This window comes from Atractosteus spatula, chromosome 4 (genome assembly GCF_055471065.1).
Source record: "Atractosteus spatula isolate fAtrSpa1 chromosome 4, fAtrSpa1.hap1, whole genome shotgun sequence".
In the NCBI taxonomy this organism is placed as follows: domain Eukaryota; kingdom Metazoa; phylum Chordata; class Actinopteri; order Semionotiformes; family Lepisosteidae; genus Atractosteus; species Atractosteus spatula.
Window position 1 is genome coordinate 4,250,344 of NC_142709.1, and position 23,946 is coordinate 4,274,289.

Below are 23,946 nucleotides of genomic sequence, written 5' to 3' on the forward strand. Positions count from 1 at the left end.
TTACAGGCTTTTTCCTTCTTTGACCTTGAATCCAATTCAAAAGATCATTCAGATGTCATCAAAACAATATCAATTTAACAACATTTAAAGTTACAGTGATATAACGTTGCAGTTAATTTTTTTAAAAAGGAACCTCCGAATCGCAAACCAATATCAAATATATTGAATGCCCCAGGTGAAGACATATTCATACATAAAACAGTCAATATAGTCAGGAAATATGCTTGATTTGAGTTAAAACATTGATTAAAATCAGAAACCCATGTTACAGATTGTGTGTTTTGTGTCTGCATTTCCTTAAGAGAAACACATTCTTACCCCTGTTATTTTGATCTAAAATTCATCAATATTGGAATTTAGGTTTAAAAGGAATGAAGAAAGAAGTTGAACTCTCTCAGACATTTTAATCATTTCTAGGCCTGCAAGACAGCTCAATACCCTCCGAGGATGATGTCCATTTGAATAGAGCATCCTAATCTCAGATGAAGGTAAATTAAAAATGCACTGCAACAAGACACTTGACTTCCAACATCAGTAGAAATTCTGATGTTTTATCAAAGCGCTGAAGAAAGGTACAGAGGAATTCTGGGACTACACATGCTAAGACTTAAGCAGACAGCAAACAGAAGGAAGAAAGCAAGATCAGAGGCACCCTGGCAATTCATTTATGTGCAGCGTGCATCAACAACTCTGTTTTGCATTGATAACTAAAAAATATTCCATTGCATCCACTTCAATTGCTCTCCTCTGTTTGTACAACACTGTGTACCCTGACAAACTGGCCACCTCCCCCAAGGCATTGTTCATTGTCCTTACACCTTATTCCTCTTTTTGCATTTAAAATTCAAAGGCTTTTCAGTTCCACTTCTTCTGTGCTGCTCTACTGAGCAAATCCAAGCACTACTAGTACACTGGTTGCAATCATTTGTGACATGTGGGGGTGTGTGGTACTCACTTGTTTCATTAATATGCAATGTATATCCATAAAAGCCAAAAACCGGAGGTTAAAATATACACTTTTGGTTAAACTGAGCCTGCTTAACTGAATCATGTACTCATGAGTCACTTTGGATGACATTACACAAGCCACACTGTATATAACTCCTTTTACTCAAAGTTAAAGAAGTAATACTGTAAAATTACATTTTTTTTACTGTAAAAAGTAAAATTCTGAATTTTGTTATATTTATCCCCCTCGGTGAGCTCCTAGAAAAGACATTTCATTGCCAGAAACTACTGCTGCGCACTATATTGCTGTGCATTTAATAAATAAACGTTGATTGATTGAATACATGTTTACTTTAACAGATTTTTTGCTACAATTCTTACCATGACACATAATTGGAAGAGAAACTTTGTAGTTCAGCATAAAGAATAGCAATTAGAATGTCATTGCTAATGGGGAAATGTAATGTTGACTACTCCCTTTGCAATAGTAGTCAAATGGAATGGCTTCTTGGAACTGTCCACATCAATGTTATCTGCATTGCTTAAAGCTGTGAATGAATAAGTCTTTAGACTAGAGAGAGAATAATAATCTACTATTAGAAGTAGAAGGAAATAATCTGTTGAACTACTGGTATTCATTATCATAATCTCAAACAAACCGTGAATATATATATACTGTAAGGGCTTTACTGTGCATTTGAGTTGTCCTTGCAAATGAAAATACAACCTTCGTCAGATTACGCCTGCATTAAGGCACCGTCACATGCCTGAAACAACCTGTTATAACAATTCAGACACCAAAATGGTGCACTGTTTGAATTACTGTTTAAATATACTGATTAAAATAAACTCTAGGTCAGTTTGAAACTTCTGTTCTGCAAAAACAACATAAATATTACATTAAACCTAACTGTAGACCTCAAGGACAGATTCTCTGTTTCTCAAGCTGCTGCAATTATTAGAAAACTGCTACTTATTGTTTGTAATAGCAACAACAGAAAGTACCAAATTTCCAAATCTCTGTAACTCGTGATGGCAAGTTTTTTGTTACTAAAGCACAGCTGTTCTCAAGCATTTTAGCACTTTGAACTCACTCAGTGGGAAACATTTTACTGCTGTGATTTAGCTCTTTCTTTGCATTTCAGGTGAACAAGGTGCATTGCACAAAAGAACCCGACTATTGTATTAGTCAGGCCCTTGCTGTGTCGAGCCACTCTGAAAGCGCACGTAACATATCTGCAACATGAATGCAGTAACCTGGAGAGGCAGCATATATCAATACAGTCAAACAAAAGAGCACAATAGGATATGATCAACCACTCCTCTACAGTGGCTGCTTCTGTAACCTACAGCACACTTGCTTCTGCCAGGTTCCCCGCAGATGTAGGCCTGTAACACCTGTTTCCAGTTGTCTTGGGAATACTTCAGATATGCAAGTCGAAGAATTCCCTCCCTTCTGAATTTGTTCATTGGGGCTTTACTGAATGTCACATAATCCTATATAAAGTTAAGAAACCTCCTTAGAAATTGTCACACCCAGTACACCTAGAGGGCGCTCTACTTCTGTCCTGTTCCTAGTTCCCTGTGATTATTCATGTCTTTCTGGTGTGCCTTGTTGTGTAGCCTATTTACTTCCCATTTCTGCTCTGCTCCTCGCTCAGCATTGAGGTTCGGATGTCCTAAGACTCGTCTAGCACCAGGTCGCTCCTGTCCATGGCCTGAGGGCATAGTTTCTATACGGTTTCTATATGGGATTTTTCCTTCACGGCACAATCAAGTCCTGGGATCTGCTGCATAGCCTGGTTGTATTGCCTCTCTTCCATCCAAAGCTGGAGAAGAAAGGTTCACATCGGTATCTCCCATGCTTCTGATGCATTTCTGGGCTAACTACCTTTCATCATCAAACAAAATCCAACCATAAATTCAATCCTCTGAAAACAACTGGAGGCAATTTAAGACTCATCCCATTTTCTCTTTCCTGAAGTTAAACCACATAAATCAATACATATGGACTTGAAAATGCCAAAAAGGAAAGTGTAGATCAGTTTGATATCAAACGTACAACACAAATTGACAGCTGTTTAATTTGCTGCACAAAAAAAAAAGAGAAACAAGTCCTGCTTTGAACCTGAGTACAGGAACACTGCTGTGGAAACTGCACACTTGAGCTTTAAGGTATTATAATCTAAAAGAAATCCCACAGACAGATGCTTCTCTGCTAAAGGGAGACAAGGATTTTTGTTTCTGCTCTAACAAATATAGAGCCCTGTACACATACAGTATGCATGGGCAGCAGTGTGTGCAGTTCGTCTCTGCCCTGTTTTGTTTTTCAGGATCTGTTGCATGTCTGCGTCAGCAGGTCATGAGCACAGAAGCTTTGGTCAGCAGCCGACAAAGCAGAGAGGGGCTTTCTGAGTGGAGAGACCCCTGATGGGTTAATGGATCGAAGAAAGTTTGCAGCCAAGAAGAGGCCTTTGACACTTCTAGCCCATTTGGTTGCTAGCTGCTAATTATGTCAGAAACTGTTTTTTTCTTGAATGAAGCCAGGGTATCGGCTCCAACACCATGACTGGAGAGCAAGTTCCATACTCCCAAAACCTTTTCTGTGGGAAAACTGCCTCTTGTTCTCAGTTTTAAACGCCCTTCCACATAGTTCCCACATGAGTCCCATGGGCCGTGTTTTTCAGCTTTGATTCCAAGCCCACTGGAATGACTTTGTGAAGGCCTTAATGCGAATGTCCTCACAGACGTCTTTGTTGTGTTCTGTCAGTGTTAACAATGATAAGGAAGACGTGTAGAGGATGAAGTTCCATCTCGCGCCTCTCATTCCCCTGGGACATCGCCCCTGGCAGGTGGGATAAGTAAGGACAGGTTCTGGTTGAGAAATATTTTAGGTTTGTATTTTTCTAGCACATTCTCTCTTAATGGAGCTGGAACACCACGTGCCTTTCGTTGCTCAGGTCTGTGTCCGGCCACCACCTGTTGACGCCAATTTACAGCACAAATCTGGAGTTATTTTAAAGCACTTATGGTCAGGGAGAATAATGCTGCAGCTACCTATCTAAACATTCTGAAATAATTTAAAAATATTCTAATTGAATTTGGCAAATTACTGCAATTAGATAAAATAATTACCTTTGAACACACATTTTCTTTTTTTTACTTTGACTGTAAAGCCACATTTTTTCCTCAACATTTTACTGCAAGTTAGGTGGGGCCTTCCCATTCAAAAAAGAAATGAGGCTACCTACAGTATACTGTCAGTGACTTGAAAGCCAACCCACATTAGTGATTTTAATAGATTGAAATGAAGTGATTAATCATGTCTGTGGATTTTATATCAATAAAAACTAATTAACTTTGCCTGCAGCAAAAAAAAAATATCTGAAAGGTGACAAGAAAGCCTTAAAAGATAATGGCAACTGGAGAAACAAGCTTTTAACTTCATGACAGTAGTACAAGTAATAATTTCAAGTCAATGATCAAATTAAGTAATAACGCTACCAGTTAAAATTTTCATGTCTTTAATAAATTCAGTTTTTCTGTCAATACCAAATGTTAAACTCCTTCTGTAGTTAATGTTTACATGCTGCTGTGATAAGGTTTCTTTTATTTTGCTTGCTTTCTCATAATAACCTTTGAGGTCGGCTGTATGACACTGTACAGCTATTTTCGCACAGATCTGTACATTTTCTCCACAGCTTTGGGAAAGCTTTGAAAAGGAGCTGCAGGAGCGGCTTATAATTCCTGCATTTAAGTTTACCATTATTTTTCTTTTGTGGTACTCACATCTACAGGCTCTCGATTGGCCTCCATCAAAAAATTTCAACTGCACTTTCATTCAGCATTGTCATTTTCTTTGGACTTCACAATAAAGTTTGGAAAAAATCTATTTTGTCTGGAAGCTGCAGGTGACGTCAGAAATCCGCCAGCTGATGCTACAAGAATGTGACGATTATATGGATAATGGATTTGTGCATCTCCTAGCATTTCCTTTTCTCCTTCCTCGAGAGCTGGTAGCTCAACCCAAGAATCAGCAATAGGAGATGCAAGTGGAAAAAAACTCAATTATCAAAAATGCACAAGATTTAAAGCTTACTATTCTTGTAATTAGGAAAGACTGTAACGAATTAAGCAAAAGCTAATTTTATCACCACGTAAGGTAGAACTCAATTGCGTTACACATAAAGTTGGCCAGAAGCCACCATTTAACAAAAACAAATTTTAAATACCGTATTAAGAGTCAGGACTAAACAGGTTGTGATTAAACTCCCATGTGATGAGACCAATTAAAAGAAAATGCCACACATAAAATTCCTGACCTGTTTCTTTTCACTGTGTTCCCTGAAACAGAAGAGAAATTTGTGCTCTTGACACAAAAAAGAATTTCTACCCAAGGCCATTTGTCATTGGTGTTTCTGAGAGACACAGAGTAATGTCAAAGTCAGCGAAGCACACACTACTGCCGTCTTTCATGCTGAGCAATTGTCGGCAGTTGATGAAAATAAAAAGCTTGTTTTTATTTTCTTCCATAGACATCTATGCCTACACACTGTACTGCTGGCTTGACCAGGAAAGATATCCTTTGGCCAAAAAGGGGCTTCAGTAATCTCCAGGACTACCCAATCTGCCAAAGGGCTGACAGGCCTGGGAGGACAATCACTGCAGCTGGTGAAAACACCACGGACGCAAGCTTTGGCCGTGTTGACGCAGAAATGACAATTACATACGGTCGTATACTTAAAAAAAACAGCTGTGCTTAAATTGCTGATGTGTGTTTTATTTGTAAAATGTTACTCTGAACACCCACCCAGGTTGCGAGACTTAGTAACACTAACCACTGTGATGCCATGCCACCCTACAAATCCTACCTTTACAATAGGTTAAAGCAGGGCTTATGTTTCCCCTACTGTGCCATAGGTATCTTTGCCATGGATATAGCAAAGGGCCACTTGGGAGTATCTTATTACTACAAACACCTCTGGGTCCCACGAGGCCCATCAGAAAATCTGGTTCGAGTTACATTCTTCCTGGACACATCGCTGGCTCATAAGGCGAGAGATGATTTTCCTGAAGACTGAGATTGGAGGGCTTTCTCTCAGCTTCGATCCTAACTGCATGAGCAAAACACGATTCTAATTTGGCACTTCTAACACAGAAGTAATAAATTTAGCAACACAACACAATAACATTAAGAGTTAAAGAACACACAGAAAGGAACGAAAGAAAAGGGAAGGAACCTGCCGGAGAGAACAGCTTGATCAACACAATGTGTAAGCTCATTTGCTTGTAACTGTTCTTTTTCATGACCATGTATAATGTTTCTCACACTCAATTCAATACTCAGTAGTATGGTTCAAGATAAACCAATCTCTGCCGTAGAATAACTGGACTGATCACATTTCTGTCACTATCAACACTTTCTATTGATAATTATGTGATGGTATAAAGTGTTTATAAATATCATCTGCAGCCCCTAATCTGCAGTGTTAACATGTGCTTCTTACCCAAGGACTGGTAGAGCTCTGTCATCTTAGGATGATCCCAGCATGTCGTCTGCGTCTGGTGACTACAGAGAACAGAGAAGAGAATCAGAGACTTGTAACTGAAACACAGCAAAACACAGACCATCCCAAGAGACGCCTCACCATCAGCAAAAGAAGTCCTCCGAATTCACTGTCAAAGAGAGGTTTAAGCTATTTTCAAGAACGCACTAGGATTCACTTAAACTCATCTTCTACATTCCTGTCCCTTAACCCCAACTCCAGATACTTTCTGTTATCACACATGCATCCGACTGAAGAAATATATAAATAGATAAATATATAAAAATGTCTGGGCCTCAGGAGAAAGGTTACAGGTTAATGCTCATGTGATCACTGCTGGTATGAGGGTTGTACCCAGGTGAAATCAGATTTGCAAATCCCAGATTAAAGAGGAATTAAAAGAAATCATCTACTCGATTAAAGAACTATAATTATACATTTCTTTTCTTTATTCTGTTGCCACATGCTTTCTGTACATGCAGAAATCAATCAATTCCTTTTGCCTTTTGGTTTTGCCGCAGAAATGAATCTTTGTCCTTAAGATACAGGTGCATTTTATGGCATATCAATACCAGACAACAAATAAAATTCTCAAGGTTAATACCTTCAAGGGTGACTTCTTATACTACTATAAGACCACAACTCTGGACCACCACACATCAGATCCAGATACTACATAAAATCATACATATTTAATATTTCAAGTAAGTACACTTGAAAGCTTTTCTGAAAAAGTCAGACGCATTTTATGGCATGTTAATATCTGTGATTTATTAAAAATGTGGTAGTTCCCTGAAAGTGCAGCAGTTACAGACAAGATATCTCAGTTTGGGAGGAATCGTACATCTGATCTAACCCCTCAGAAGATCAAGTGAAAAAACCCATCATGAGGTAAAGATGTAATGACTACAAGCCCGGATATATGAACAGCGTAAATAACCTTCACTATATAATATTGTGATATAAACTGTATATTCATCTTAAAGAGCTAAAAAAATGAAACAAAGAACTTTACTCCTGCAGAGGAAGGAAAGTAACTGAAATACTGTCCTTTGCATTACTTTGTATGCACAATGCATGACAGCTGCAGCTATTTGCCTCTATGTGAGCAGATAAAAAAGACTCTTGATTTTGTTTTTCTTCTCCAACATAAAAAGGTATGGCAAGTTAGCAATTCTATGCACACAAAAGAAGAAAAGAAAGGTTACTGCCCACTGAGATGCACCTCCAAAGTGCTCTGCACTTCAGTGCAGGAGGGAGGTGGTACAGTAAGTGAAGAAGGGGGAGGTTAACACACACCAGCTCAGCCCTTCGCGAGAAACTCCCCAGACCACTGTATAAACACACACAACCCACTGGCAATCAGGGCAGAGCATGCAGCAGGGACTGACAAAAATGTAAAGGTGTAGAACATATAACAAAGGTAATTAACCATATAATTGGCCTCACATCTGAAGAAATAGCAAATTATTGCCATTTGGATATTTTTACCTGCTTGCAGCTGTGCTGACATTACTCATACGGTACAATATGCAGACTTTGATTCACTTACAGAACCACACTGTGGATTGGCAAAGCTCTTTTCTATTTTTTCCAACAACCCCAGAAACCTACGGGTGACATCACAAATAACCAACAGAGATTTTGTACAATGTCTCAAATAAACGTCTTTATCATACGTAGGTGGGGTATTTTTCGTTAAAACAATGCTGAAAGCATTTTGATTAAAATAGTGCATATTTGAAAACAACTCTAGGTCTTATCCTAAAAAAACAACAACTTTGTACATAATACGTTTTGTAATGTCAAAGAGACCATAAGTGCTAGGTAATTTTTTTTTTTTTTAAGTTTCAGAATTAACTGCATTGAGCACTGGGAGTGGCAGATGATTTTAATACCAAATTATAATGAAGGACCCACTAACAGCTGAACTTCAACATTCTTTAAAACAGCTGTAACATACAAGGTTATTTTTAATTATGGTTTTACAAAAAGCATTAGCAAAACTCTTGATACAGGAGCATCCATACCCCACAGTCAAGCTATTGAGAGAATGATTACTGTCATTGTGGCACTACAGGCCTGTATTTAAAAAACGTCTAACAGGGGCGTGGTTTCAAGACTGTCTGCCACACATTATTCAGACACATTTTATATCCACCATTTGTACCTCCTGGGTTGCCAACCGAAAGTTAGCTATAGACAATAATTTGACTCTGGCATATAATCTGCATTCCTAATTGACAAAATTGATTTAAATTAACAGTGTTTAAAGCTGTGATTAACTTTTTAAGACAACCTCTACTCCCAGCCACTAGTTTACAATGAAAATAATTCAACCAGTTTTATAATACTGCTTGGCAGCTAACTGATTTTTCTCCCACAACTGGACATTTTAATACCAGACTAGGTATTTATCGGGCTCTGGTGTTAACTGAATAAACCGATGGTGAAGAATGGTTAGGATGCCATTTCCTGTACAGCACTTAAAACATGAAACAAGAAAGAGCGCTACATTTGTTCCACTCCAATCCAAAGACCCTTCTTTCCAAGCATTATTAGCAAAAAGCTAAAGCTGGCTGCAGAGTCAAACTGATCTCACAAAAAACAAGTATTCAACTACAGAGGCTACTAAAGGCTCAGGCCTAAATACTACAGACTGAAAGCTTTCAGGAGCACTCAAGAATGAACTAAGTCACATCAAAAAGAATTCACAAGCTGACAGTTTGTTGGAGCTATGCTTCTGAAGAAGAGCTGGAGGGTGATGTTGCCTGGCATTGATTCTCAAGCTACTTGGACTGAGGTTCTAACACACTACCCATTTCTTGGTCTGCTGGATTCAGCAAAACGAGTCACTTGAATGCAAAGTTACTTTGCCAGATTCATTTTTATGCCAACAAATAAAACACTCTTGTCATAGTAAAATACATACTGAGGAGCTTGACAAGAAACTTACCACTCCAATCATGCGTGTGATAGAAACGTATGACGCTAATCCAATGTTTTCAGTGACATTTTGACAAATGGATCATTCAGTTCCGAGAGCGACTTGTGTGACTCGATTGCTTAAGCACTGAAGTACCTCATCAGTGAAAGGATTGAATGGGAACCGTGATTTAACTGGTTGAAGGTCAAGGCTGGTGAAAACCAAGAGTGGAAAAACACAAAAGGGAACCAACATGCCTGGCAAATCCAGAGCAGAACATGGAGGCTGGTTAGATCAGTCTACTCTTGCCCACCATCTGGGGAGTTCACAGTCAGGAATTTCTAACCTGGCAAGACATTACTGAAAACGCTAGGCCACTACCTGGGAGACTGCAAGTCATGACACTCTAACACGTCATCATCCACGCGTGATGGCCCGGGCAAGAGTGTCAAGTCACTAGGGAGCCGCACTGATAGTGTTTGAGAGGAACCCGACTGCATGGTGCTACAATGATCATGTCCTGCTCCTCCTGGGGGCTCATCCAGATGTGACAAGATTCCTGCAGGACAACACATGTCCTCATACAGCTGGTCATGTCTGTTTCATAAAATGTCAGTGTGACAAAAAAAGATTGCCGTGTTTCTAATAACTTTGTGAATTTGTTGCAATCATAATACATGCTGTGGTGCTCAGTATCTATATATAAAATATATACATACAGGTTTTAGCAACAGATGTGGCATTGATCCACATGTGAGTCTCTAAAGTATCCACTTTCCATGTAGAAGTGTGGATAACTTCCAAAATCATAAAGCCGCAGAAATCGGGAGCCAGTTCAGATTTGCTTTTTCGCTGCAGGCAAGGTGGCAGGCAACAGCAGGTGACAATGGCATAGCAAGAGCAGTGAACGTGCCTTGATTATCACACACAGAGATTCTCTTAGTAATCTGCAGTTGAATTTCGATTTCTGAGGCAAGTAGAAGGGACATCGGAGTCACAGAATCACAGATTACTGAAGATCCATTTGCAAATGTCTTTTCATTAAAAAATAACCTTTCTGTGGGGCCAAATAGAAAATGAGAAGCTGTGAAAATGAGAAATTTTAGGATCTCTTATTTCTGCTGAAGGCCAACGGCAATACAAAGTGTAAGACAGGCCTTCCCTTCTCTTAAACACAGATAACTATACGACCGAGACACAGAATTCACGACATTAAGCTGGTGCTCATAACAAACTTTCTAAAGCATCTGAGTTTAAAAGGCCATCTTGCTGCCCCCAGCTGCTACTGGTAGAATTACCATCAGAGAACAGAAATAAAGTGGAAGTCTTGGCAAAAATATGAGTGCTCTAGTCAAAGAAAGCAGCCTGCTGAAACAAGCAGTTTGAACACGTGTGACACCGACAAACTGGAGTCTGAGACTTGGCTGAAAATCAAGGGGTGGATGCTTGCCTTGAAGTCACAGAAATCCGACCCCGACCCCGAATCGTAATGGACTCGGTTCACAGACTCTTGCTGCAGTTTCACAAGAAGGAAGTCCCAGAGAGATTCTCTTTTGCTGCCGGGACAATATCTTGAGAGGTGTTAAAGAAAGATTAGGGATTTATGGGATTCACTTTTTTTTAAACCGGACAGGAAGAACTTGATGAAACTGTGGTCTCATGATGACATACAGTGGCCTTTTTTTAAAAAAAACACTGCCTTCCTCAGTGGGAATCGAGTGGATGTCAAAATCCTGAGAGTGTGTCAGTGACACAGCCAATTTGCGGCGACTGCTTTAAGATGTTCTTGCAAGATACAGTGTACATCATTCTTTTGTTCCTTTTGCCATTGAGAAATACTGCATACAATGGACTCTGAGTGACATGTTTTGGATTTCTGTCTGTGGTCTTTAATTGTATTGAACTGTATTTACTGTTCTTTGACATGGGGTAGTATAGCGCAGCGGGAAGGCCTTTGGACTCATGACTGGCAGGCAGAAGGCAGTCAGTGCTGTTGTCGTGAGAGATACTCTACACTGTACTCCAGTTTCCCCAGTCCACCCAGCTGGAAAAGCAAGGACCAGAATTGCTGGGAGGTAATCCCATTCAGGAGAAGGTTATGTGCTGTCCGCTTAAACCTTGTTTTAAGGCAAAGATATATTAAACTGCATAAAGTCATTAATATTATAGTTACAGTAGCAACAATGGCAAAAAATATTAAAACATAATGCCATAACATTACTTAATTCATCTGTTCAAAAGGCTTTTTAACCTACAGAAAATTTAACAATGGGTGGTATTTTCAATACTGTACCAAATGTGGACAGACAGGTATTCCTAAAAACATTACAGTCCTTTAATTATTGAGGTGTGTAATCCAAATTCAAATCTTGCTATGAAGTGTACTTTAGTTTCATTTAAGATCTGTCTCAAAATCGCGTACTTATCTCCTACACTTCTAGTTGCTCCAATTGTCTATTTGTGTTGAACGTCTTTAATTCATAACTTTTCTCTAAATCTTGGGTCTATCAGATAAAAACACATATTACAAAATAAGAAACATAATTAAAAATACAAAGTGCAGTGATAGCGGTCAAATCTTAAGAAGAATTAAAGTCTAAAATTAGAGCTGTTTCAATTAATGATTAATGTAATTAGCAGCAATTTGTAAAAAGAAACACATAGTTTTTATAGTAATTCTGAATTTTCTGAACATAAGAACTAGATGGTTAATCTATATGAGAGTATATTTATATTAAAAAGCCACAGGTACATATGTTTATTTAGAACTATATAGAGCAGGGGGTAAAAGCTCCTCACATTCCTTCAAATTCGAAAGAAATTTTCACACTAAAAATATAATGTCTTGTAATTAAGGAGGAAAAGCCATGCGTATGTTTCCAGGAGGTTTTCAATTTTTATAGCTGTTTATATAAAGCTACTTTTCACCCTCCATATCAAATCATTTCTTCTCTCTAATTCAAAATACTATCCCTGATATTAATGATGATTTTAATCCCAAATGGAATCTAAATGGGAATTATACAACACTGAGAAGGCAATTAATCAGATGCCAAAGGGTAGAGTCCCTGGAACTGTTAGATTTCCAGTCAAATTTCATTTGCCTTTCTGGTTTACATTTCTGGAGATCATAACAATAGTCCTAGATAACCTGAATTAGGAGAACTTCAGAAAACAATCAATGGTTTTAAATTATTCCTAGATCGTTAAGAATCATACATTACTCTTTGTTGATTGAAATTCATAATATAGTCACCATGTTACACATGCAAGTAAACTATGGTTTCTTTAACTACAGGACCCTCTAGTACTTCTAGACTCAATACTTTTCATGGTGCCCCATTTCCCCTGTTCATGCTGTTATGCTTTAGTAACTCACCTTAAAAATTTCATTAACATGTTGTCTCCATCTCTGATAATTATTTATTTGTCAACCAGTGGATTGTTACAATAAACATGCAATGTTTTTTTTTCTAAAAACTAGAGATTAGATTCCATTGCCTTTTGAAATAATTTAATTGTATGACGAAATCCGGTCGAAATCTTAATTTAATAAAGTGTGATTCATAATTAACCCGGTGCATAACATTCCCCTTAAAAACTGAGTTCGATATTTAGGCATTGAGATGTGTAAAAGCGTAAATAGTGGCAGGGATATCAAGGATGGAGGAAGGAGATAACTCTCTTTGCTATGCATACAGTGAATGAAAAAGTATTCACTCATTCCAATGACGTTCCGTTTTGCTGAGTAACAAACGGCACATGTACAAATTCTTAAAACGAATATTTTTATTTAATCAAAATCCTAAAACTGACTGTTTTTATTAAGTGAAAGATTATATGACAAACTGCAAAGAAAAATCAAAAACTAAAATATTTATCTCATCCCCCCCAACTTAAAGACCAAACTCAATACTTGGTTAAAGCACTTTTTTAAACAATTACCACTGCAAGTCTCGATCATCTGTGCACACCAGGACGGCTCAAGCTCAAGCTCAAGTAATTTTCAAGTCACACCACAGTTTTCCATTGGATTCAGTCAAAGTCAGAACTTTGACTGGGCCACTCAAGGACATGACATTCATTTCCTCATTCTTATCCACCTCCGTGTAGTTATGGCCGTGTGCTGTGGACCACTGTCCTGCAGAAAGGTGACTTTTTGTCCAGTTTTAGATCTGAAGAAGACTGAAGCAGATTGACTAAGATTTGCCCTTTCCACGTCCCTCTAGATCTTGACAAGCATCCCAATTCCTGCAGAAGAGATTCTGTTGGCTTGGCGATGTGCTACAGTGTACAGTGGGTTCGTGAAATAAAGTACATTATAGAAACACAAAGTGTGTGCGCTTTTAACTCTGTAGGAGAACTTCATTTCCTGCTGCATCTACAATACTGGACATATCATACTGACCCAGTTTCACAAGGATACATTTGCACACAAGAAAATAATCTTCTCCTACAATTTTACTCCTTGTGACGCAAACTAAAAGTATTCTATAATGATATATCTATAAAGAAAACCGAGCGCCTGATGAAGACCCAAACTCCACACAGAAAGCCCCTCTACGCCACACTGAAACCCAGGCTCCAAGTAAGGGTTTAAAGAAGCAACACCATCTGCTGAGCCACCATGTTGCCCCCCTCTTCCATTCATAAGAATATAACTTAGTATTGTGTGCTGTGAAATCCGTACTCCGCTTCTCTGAAGTGGGTAAGGTTAGATACCAGGACATTCCCCTTCAAATATAAATGTTACAGCTATGTCTGAAGCCGGTGTATATTACAGCACATCACTTTCATGCCGTTCCACACATCCCCCAGCTTTCCAGACACGGTGGGATGGGAAATGACAGGCCACAATACTGTAAATAAACTGTCAAGTTTACTTTTATTATAAGGTTTGCTTTAAAATGTAATGAAATAACTGTCTTCATGCTTCTGAAGTAATGAAAGACATTATATGTACTTAACTTTCATAGGAAAATGAAAAAGAAACTCAGTGAGAAAAACCTTTGATGGGTAAATCATGTAACATCCTAAAGGCAGATTCCTGAGGATCTTTCTAAAACATACTATCGCTAACATGTTAGAGAATCAGTATTTGAACTGACACTCCAGAGTCTAGTCGTAGGCATGAAGATCAAAACGGGTTTTTGCTTCACGATATGGCCAAATAAAGCACAAGGCAGCATAAAATATGCCCAACAGCACTGTTGAGCTTTGTTCCACGCAGGCGAGTGTTCATTTCCACAGAACACAGCAGAAAAAATGTACAGTAACTGTGTAGTTTACAGTTTCTCCTGCTTTTGTAAGGATTGAATGGGGGACTACAACTGCCACATGGGGCCAACTTAACGGATAGGTTCAAGATGGCCCATGCAGAAAATCTCTGTAGTGTTAATGTCCCCCCTGCAGGGGTGGCCTTTGTGATTCTTGAGGCTCAGTCAAAAATCAAGGATAGACCCCCCCCCACCACACACACACACCTTATTCCTACCCAGCCCTCTCTGAACTAGACTAACATGCCCAGTTTTCACAAGGCATGTCCCTTCATTAGTGCACTGCACTTTGCTTTATGACTGTTTGCTTCATGACTCTATTGTCCAATATTCGCCAAAACAATATAAAAATATTAAAGTAGTTCAGGTAGGCAGCTGCGTCAGCACACGTAGGCTGCAAAGGAACAAGTTATAGGTTTATTCCATGCTAAAAAGAGAAGAAAGAAAACACAACGTTTCGGCTGTGGAGCCTCACCCGAAGAAGGCTCCACAGCCAAAATGTTGTATTTTCTTTTGTCTCTTTTCAGCATGGAATAAACCTTTAACTTGTTCCTAAAAATATTTAAAAACTACTTACATCTGGGATGCAGTGCCGTGACTGAAGAAAATTTGGCCATTTTCTCTGTATCAACAACTGCATTTTGAAAGTTCCCCTCCAGCAAGTACAATGATATCATTCTAGATATGTTGACAGAAATAGTTATCTTTAATGGTCTCCTTTTTGGCTGTCCTCACATGCTCACTCATGACTGGATCAAACTTTTCTGGCTAGTATTTTAATTCGCCTGTCTTTAATTTAATCTGCAACTGGTGGGTGTTATATGCACTCTGGAATGATGGTGGTCATTTAACAGGCATTAGAGATGTTTTTCACTATCAAGTCCTCAATGGACAAAATGTCCTCCCTATTCGCAAAAAGTCTATAGGAAATACAAGACACTGAAGTAGAAGGCTGAGAATAAACTATCCATTTCCAAGTGATTTTCTCACCAATTTTGGAATTTTCTCTAGGAAAACCTAGAAAACCTTAGGGAAACCCATGTCCGTTATCTGGACAGGCCCCTCTCATGCCCTGGGGTGGTGCAGCCTGTTGCTGGAAGGTTGCTGGTTCAAATCCCGCGGCCGGCAGAGGAATCCCACTCCGTTGGGCCCCTGAGCAAGGCCCTTAACCCGAGTTGCTCCAGGGTGCCGTATAAATGGCTGACCCTGCGCTCTGACCCCCAGCTTCTCTCCCTGTCTGTGTGTCCATGGAGAGCAAGCTGGGGTCTGTGAAAAGACAAATTCCTAATGCAAGAAATTGTATGTGGCCAATAAAGTGATCTTATCGTACCTAACCACGTCACGGCTTTCTCTGTCGCTTGTGCCTTGAGCCCAAAGTGCTGAGTCGCCTGGGAGCAGCCAAGTTCCCATTACAGCACACTGGCAAGGATCTAGACAATCCCAACTGCGACAAAGTCGCCCTCGTCGGGAGGAGCAAGAGTGTCTGTGACGCTTGACTCTTGCCGATTGCCTCTGTGCTTCTGTACTGAGTTTCTGCTACAGAACGGAAAAGCTGGGGTCTGTCGCTGGCGGTCCTTCTCCCTCCATGACCGCACTAGGTGCAACACTACTTCTGCACTGTAGCCCACGTGGCTGCTTCTCTTTCGTTTTTGTGTCGTTTCTTCTCTGTGTTTTTTTTTGTTTCATTCTTCTACCCCGTGTGGATAATCTCTTTCCATTCATTGTTTTTGGCCAGCAATTGCGCAGGTACGCTGCAACGTAACCTCAGACAGTTTGATGAGGTGAGAGCGGCATTTTCTAAACCAAAATATGGCTGGCTGCAGCACTAGCTAGGTCAATCACGTGAGGGCGTCATAAAAAAATTCTACCCACGAAGGCACGTGGAAAAGAGCACCTGTGAAAGGCAAGCAGACATCCAGAAACTAGTTGCCATGGGGCTTTTTTGTCATTTAAGAAAACTGAAACAGATGAAAACACTATCAGGTTTTTCTTTCTAGTCACCGGGTCATGTAATTGATGGATTCTTCTGGAGGTCATCTAGTATTTCTCAGCCCCACTGGCTGACAGGACAGCCCCCCATCCAAGAACAGAGCCCTGGGCAATCACCCAGGCTTCCCCATAGGTAAGATCGCTCCTGTCTCCATGGCTGCTTTTGATACTTAATGAAGGATGTTCCACAGCAACAAAGCAGAAGTGACACACAATGGAAAGGTGTACAAATCTATTCTACCCTGATTAATAGTCCTCTCTCAGGGCCGCTCTAAACCAGCTTACGCATGGAACAAGCAAAGTTTAATTCCACGTAAAAAAGCATGGAATTATCCTGGAGAAGGCTCACCAGCCGAAATATTGTTTTTTTTTCCCTTTCTGCTCTACGCCGGGAAATTAACCTTTTCTTGCTCCTTGGCAGGTGACACATACTGATGCGACTTACCATTTCAACATCTTAAAGAATGAACTACTTTCAGAGTTCGGTTACAGCTGCCCTAACTGCACTTTAAATCCAAAATATCTTTAGAACAGCTAACACTGGTGAAAGTGATAAGAAGCAGCGCCACACAGACATAGGAAACAAAAAAAATGTAAGGATAAAAAAGTGAGCTTCCTGCTCTTCACTATACTGTGCTGTTCATTTCTGCATTTCTGCATTAGTCTAAGGCAAAGTTCTGAATAAACCTAGTTTTTTAATGCTGATGAAAACAGTATAATATTTCTATAATCAGCTTTTACAATATGTTACGATGCTTTAAGGCAGCCAAATGTTTATGATATTAAAGTACATGTGCAAGAAGCAACTAAAGTCATTCACCCTCAAGGTTTAAAATAAGAAAATAGTTTTTGCCCGTTACGTTCAGTGCCTATATAAATATATCCACAGAATACGTTTAGTGATTCCCATGTGTTGAAAAATAAACAAGTAAAAATTAAACATCTTATAAAACGTACACATAAAATAATAGAGAGGTTTCAAAATATGACAGAGAAAGCAAGGAATGGGTTCGTAATTAAGAAACCACAAGTGCTATAAGAAAATGCATTGGAAAAGAAATAAACAACAGATCTCATTTGAATGCATAAAGCAAGTGCTCAAACAGGACAAGTATATTAAGTATACTGCACGGGAAACAAGGGCGAAAGTTTGTAACCAAAAACAAATAGATATGTTCTGCTACATAAGCTTCTGACTGAAAAGACCACAGTCATCCAACAGCCTTTTCAACTGATAATTTTCACTCCTCAGCATTCATCTTTTCACTAGGGAAGAACCTCTCACTCCAGGAGCATCAATCGCACTTTGATCAGCACATATTTTAATTGAGAGGAAGGCCCAAATACACACAGGTCAGTCATAAACTGACTCATGGCCACCTTAGCACAAATGCATGAATATTACGCGGATCTTTCCTATCAGCTGGCCCTCAGCCAACTTGTGTCCATGTCTGAAGCTAAGGCAGGGTATTTACGCTGCACGGTTTCGTTTTTTTGTTAACATTTCGATAAGCTCACATATTTAACGGCAGATTTGCATTTCGTTTCAATTATTTTTAGAAGCCTCCGTTCTGATGCAGTACAAGGCCACTCGAAGAATGCACAAAAGATGCATCAAATTGAAGGTTCATCAAATTCAATAAAAGCAAGACGTTGTTGTTGTTGTTTTTTACTGCAGTAAGGAAAGAATATATGCTTATGACAACAACTGCTCTCTACGGCAGTTCAAGGCTCAGCCTTTGCTTGTGTCGTTGAAATAATTGCACAGATAAACAATACAAATACAGTAAAACCGACCTTTTTCTCTGCGCGGATCTGTGATGAAGTCTTAAGAAGCTGCATGTCGTGAAAAGCAATTAGGCCAGACCTAATAAGTCCACAATTCTCAGTTTTGTATTTGACCCGTTTGTGTTTGCACATCCTCGTAAAGACTTTTTTTTCAGAGATCTGTAGAATGCCAAATACAGGATTCTCTTACTGAAAAAATCCCCTCCCTACAACCCTGAGACCCACAGTTTCTAGGAGAATCCAGGTGACACGTAACACTATGATCAGCCAGCAGTCGCAGGCGATCTGTCTCTCTTTGCACTCCCTGCCTGTAGGACCGGCTCTGGCGTGTTGGTGAGGCTCACCAGGGTGAGCACTTTTCTCACAATGGATGGATGGTTTGACTGCTTGGATGGATGCGTGTGGCACTGCAATAACTTCCAAAATAACACTGGTTAAGATGTCACATACGTTCCACTTTCGAACTACTGTATAATGCTAAGGTTAGCACTGTATTTATAATCACACGTGTAATCAAAGAGGGCGAGAGCGCTGGTGTGCTGTTCACCTGCCAGACGTACAGTACTTGATGACAGAGGTAATCAGCTGCTATAGCCACTGTACATTCAGCCCTTGGGCAGGATGAATGGCTCTTAAAAGGGGATCTGTCGTTGCTCTCTGTATACAAACAACATAAAAAAAACATACCTGCGCTGAGCTTTGAGCAGGCATACGTGATTTTGTTTCGCAATACGTTTCTTCCTAGACCAAGAATTTCTAAGAATCATTTTTAGATCGCCTCTTACAAAATGTAGAAACTCAGTAAGTTTGAATCTAGAAAACGCAGTACATTCCCGAAGGAATAACGACATCCAAGAACCGGGATGTTTTAGTGATGTTCAACGATGTTTCAGTATTTCAGTGTAACAGGTTTTGGCTTAACCGACTTGGTGAAGAGGCAGCCTCCTGGCCAGAGGGCTGGGAGACTCGACCACACATTCAGAGAGAGGAGTTAACCAAGGGGCAGCTGTGATTTGGAGCTGCCGTGGAGGAGGAATAAATGCGAAAAAATGGGAGAAGAGCCGCCTGTTATAGATGTGGTTTTTGTTTATATTACTGTTCAAAACAGTTGGGTGAGATTGGCTTGTCTGTCGTTATCCCTCCCGAACTTAATTTAAGAACTTCCACTTCACGGTGCCCAGTGTGCGTAACTGTTTCATTTTTCTGCAAGAGCTTAACAAATACCGGTCTTTTACGTATGTGTAACAACAGCCAATATTGCTGTTGTAGTTATTATTATGCTATCGTTGCTTTTATCAATTTGAAATATATTCTTTATATCCACTGAATTCCTATGCAGTGATTCCCATTACATGTAATGTCTGTAATAGTATGTGCTTTGTGTTACCACAAGTAAATAACGCAGAGTACTTCTTTTGCATCATACATTTTAAATGTACACACTACCCCACTTAAAGAATAAACTGCACGCACAGTAGACATACGTACAATATAAATAAACAACGTTGTAATGTCATGATACTATTCGGTAAAGACAACACAGTCCTGGTGGTGAGGTGACTAAAACAGTCTAACTGGACAACACACAAAGAATTGATTTTCAGCTTTTTATTTGTTAACGGCAAACGTAGTACACGTTAGCTACAATTTCTCGCAGAGTAAATGCATGTTGAATTTGAAGATGTGCGTTTAACTGTACAATACTGTGCTCGGCTCAATGATCCAAAGCTCTGCAAAGCGATGGGGACAGTTTGTGAACGATCCAAACGATCAGTATACTGTAATCTCAGTTCATCAGTGGTGCATATATCATGCATCTTGTTTGAAGCAAGGCAGATCAACTTCAAAACATACAAGGAGACGTCTCTCCTATTGTCGATACGGAGAGCTCTGTATATCCAATATCCTATCAATCGTGCTAACAGGCTGATCCATGGCCCAATTTTGTTTACTTATTCGTAGCCGATTGCCTGCACCCCGTGTCAGATCAATTACACCCCAGAGCAAGGCGCAATTCCACATCAAAGGACCGAACCGCCGCTAAATTCTCACCGATATGAGATTACGACCCTCCGAGTAAACTGTTAATAACCAGTTAAAGGCCCGTGACGTTATTTTGTAGCATCTTCACCGCTCACACACCAACTCTATCATAGAGAAAAACCTGTAGTTTCACGAAAGGGAACTTCACATTGTAAAAGGTCTTATTTTTTCAAAAAAACAAAACCTGCGAACGTACACTAAAATGCCTCGGTGTTTTAAAAAGATTGTCAACTCATCAATAGCTGCAGTAAGAGGCACAGTGCCCTCCCTGTGTGAAGTGAAACACTATACGAGCACGGTAAATGAATACATTCCGGACCACTAGTACAGACAGACACCTGCCGGGATTCTTCCCCATCGAAAGCATATTTTTTCTCAGTCCATTTTAAGGGATTTATGCATGCTTTATTGTTGTTTTTTTTTAATTCAGACGTTTTAACAGACAGGAAGAAAAACGACTGCACTACTGTACACGGATAAAAACTTAGGTGATTTAAAATCAGCCAAGTTCCATGGCACTTTCCTACCGGCGGTCTTCGGTGCTGTTTCAGGCTACACGGAGACATGCACAATGGTCTATCTGAACCACTGTTTCCAAACCATGCTGAATAAAGCCACTCTGTCAACAGCACAAAAACCTGCTTTCTCGTCTGGTTAATGCGTGCCTCGATGTTTCAAATGCCTACGAAGCATAAAAGAAATTGGAATTACCGCATGATAAAACGGAAAACCGAGATTGCTTCACGTACGCTCGCGGTGCCAGTAAATACCAGGCTTTACACGGCACTCAGCACATCCATCGACACATCCCGAATAACTGCAGCCCCCTTTCCGAGTTTTGAAACCATCGGACACCTGCTGCGGATTCACAGAGACACATCTGCCGCCGCTGCCTGCGAGTCCGCCAGCTGCCGATGCCCGCTGCCCGCGGTCTCCTCGGTACCGCTACCGTCTAACCACCGCGCACGGCGAGAAGTTAAAAGATTATCCGCGTTTCTTTGCATTCTGGCCTGAGCGAAACAAACAAAAAAAAAAAGGAGAGGGTACACAATAAAACTTACTTTCTGAGTTGCTCCCTCATGGTTGCAGCCGTTCGGAAAATCCTACAGCAACCTGTTTTTTTTTTTGTGTGTGTGTGTGCGTGTTTTTTGGAAGGAATCTCAAGCCGAGACGCAAATCCACCAGCCACCACGGTAAGTGGTGAGCCCAGCTCCGAGATGAAACTTGCACTAGCGAGCTGGAGCCAAGCGTTCAAAGGCTCAGGGAAGCTGCCGGCCAGACGAGGCGGAGCCACCGACAGCAAGCACCCTTCCCCCCAACCTATTCAACCACATAACTTGGGTTTTACTCAAAAAATGAGAATATTCGGGGATTTATAACGAGGAGAGGCACGATTTAAGGTGGAGCGCCTCTTGAGGGATATGCGTTTTTTTTTTGTCTTCCACAGCATCGCGCCTTGTTAATGTGATGCCGGCAACGTATAATCGCAGATTCCAGCCATCACCTGCGAAATTGGGTCGATAATGATTATTTGTTTTCCCTAAACAGGGAAAAAAAATACCATAAAAGACGCATTGCTCAATCCACTTAGAAAAATAAAACTTGAAATCTTCGATTCTGAATATGACTATACTATCGGAGATGGAGAGGAATTTCAGACGAATTTTCCGTTTCAAAACACCATAGCGATAATTTTATATTTAACAATTTTTTAAAACAAATTGTTCACTTATAAGCGTTTGTAACGAGTGTTTTTGACCGTTTAAAAGCCACGCACGTTTTTATCTACCTGTCACCCTTACTGCCTCCCCCATCACACCATTTTATCTCGGCTCTGTTAAATGAGGAGGGTTTTCTGTTTTACTGTTCACCCAAAGTGACAGATACAGCGCGGGTCTGGATTCATAAAACGATGAGCTTTTCAGTGCTTTAGCCTTTATATGTGTCATTTATATATTCCATGTATAATATATAAACAAGTCACCAAGTGACCAGTTGTCATGGGGCTGGAAAAGGACTGCAAATACACAAGTACTACAGTATAAACAAGCCACTATATTAATACCCCCCACTCACACACACACACAAATCTAAGAAGCTCTTCAATGAAATAAGCTTTTCTCTTGTTATCTGGTGACTGCAGCTAAATTTCTTTCTTTACTTCAGACAATATTTAAATTAATATTGAGAGTACGGTGTCTTATGGTTCATGCTGTGTTTTGAACTGCCTGAGCCCCTCTGGGGCTGGGTTCGTTGAAACCATTGGACAGACCCTTGGCCCTAAAATGTGACGCCTTCCACCGGCTGACCACTGGGCAGACTGCAGTACAAGTACAAGCTGCTTCTGTTCTCCTTAAGACCAACACTTGCTAGGTTTCTGACATGTAGTGTCAGAGGGGCTAAGTATACACCATCACGGAAAATGTAACAGCTACTGTATGTGTCGAGTACATTCAAGCTCACGGTTATACAGTTGTAGGTATATATTTATAACACATTACTTAGTTATACACCATAGTTAGTGTATCATGGAGACCTACATGGGTCACATTAATCTTGATACAGTACCTGTCCGAGATTGAAAAACTGAAAGCATATTAAAGTCCTAAAACTGAAATTTTACACAACTGTTTTTTTTTCCTCCTGTACGGATTGTTAGAAGGCTGGCATCTGAAAAACGTTTTTTATCAACATCTTTACTCTTCCACTAACAAATTACAAACCCGGTGGGATGCAAATTTAGAGGAGGGAGTAGGTAGTCATGTAACTGCATTTTCAGCAGCCTTAGGGAAGAGCATATTTTATTCACCACAACAAAACTTGTGTGGCATCCTCTTCTGGAGCTCAGTGAATTATATAAATCCTTTGGTGTTTTTACGCCAACATTCTCATTTAAAAACTTGCAGATCTTAAGAAGATTGTGCAGGGGAGCTGCAGAAAGCAACAAATAATACATGTAAATTAAGTGTACTAATTACCGCAGTGTAAGATTATTACTTCCCATTGACATTTGCTGTGATGCTTTATTTATACCAGTGACTAAACATTATGATCTAAAAAGGCATGTTGTTTGGTCAGTTAATCAAATTAAACCTTTCTTTTTTAATATCTCACATTAGGTTTCTTAACATGTTTTAATATCTACTAATTAGGACTGAGTTAATCCTTACTTATTATATTAACCCTCATACCATAACTGTTTTTAAGTTCAATCTGCCATTAATAAGAACAGTAAGTATTATTAGTGTTGCTGCTGTTGTTGTTGTTTGATCTATGACAATGCTATACTGCTTTTCAATTAAATGAAATCATGTTTTCAGCTATATCCATAAGGAAGATTGCAATAATGAGTTTCATAGAGGGTGCAGGGAATTTACTATGTTTATGGAAACTACTATGACCAATAACTTTAAAATAGTCAAAACATAAA

General features: G+C 39.7%; 1 protein-coding gene across 8 annotated transcripts in view; it reads right to left on the reverse strand.

Annotated features, from left to right (window-relative positions):
- The window catches only part of dmd (dystrophin), a 721,300-nt gene that overhangs the window by 60,532 nt on the left and 636,822 nt on the right, over window positions 1–23,946 (reverse strand). For all 8 annotated transcript variants that reach the window (XM_088914984.1, XM_088914986.1, XM_088914981.1 and 5 more), the window contains one exon: window positions 6,456–6,517. In XM_088914984.1, coding sequence (XP_088771110.1) covers window positions 6,456–6,517 — 62 coding nt within the window. The remainder of the gene's footprint in view (window positions 1–6,455; window positions 6,518–23,946) is intronic.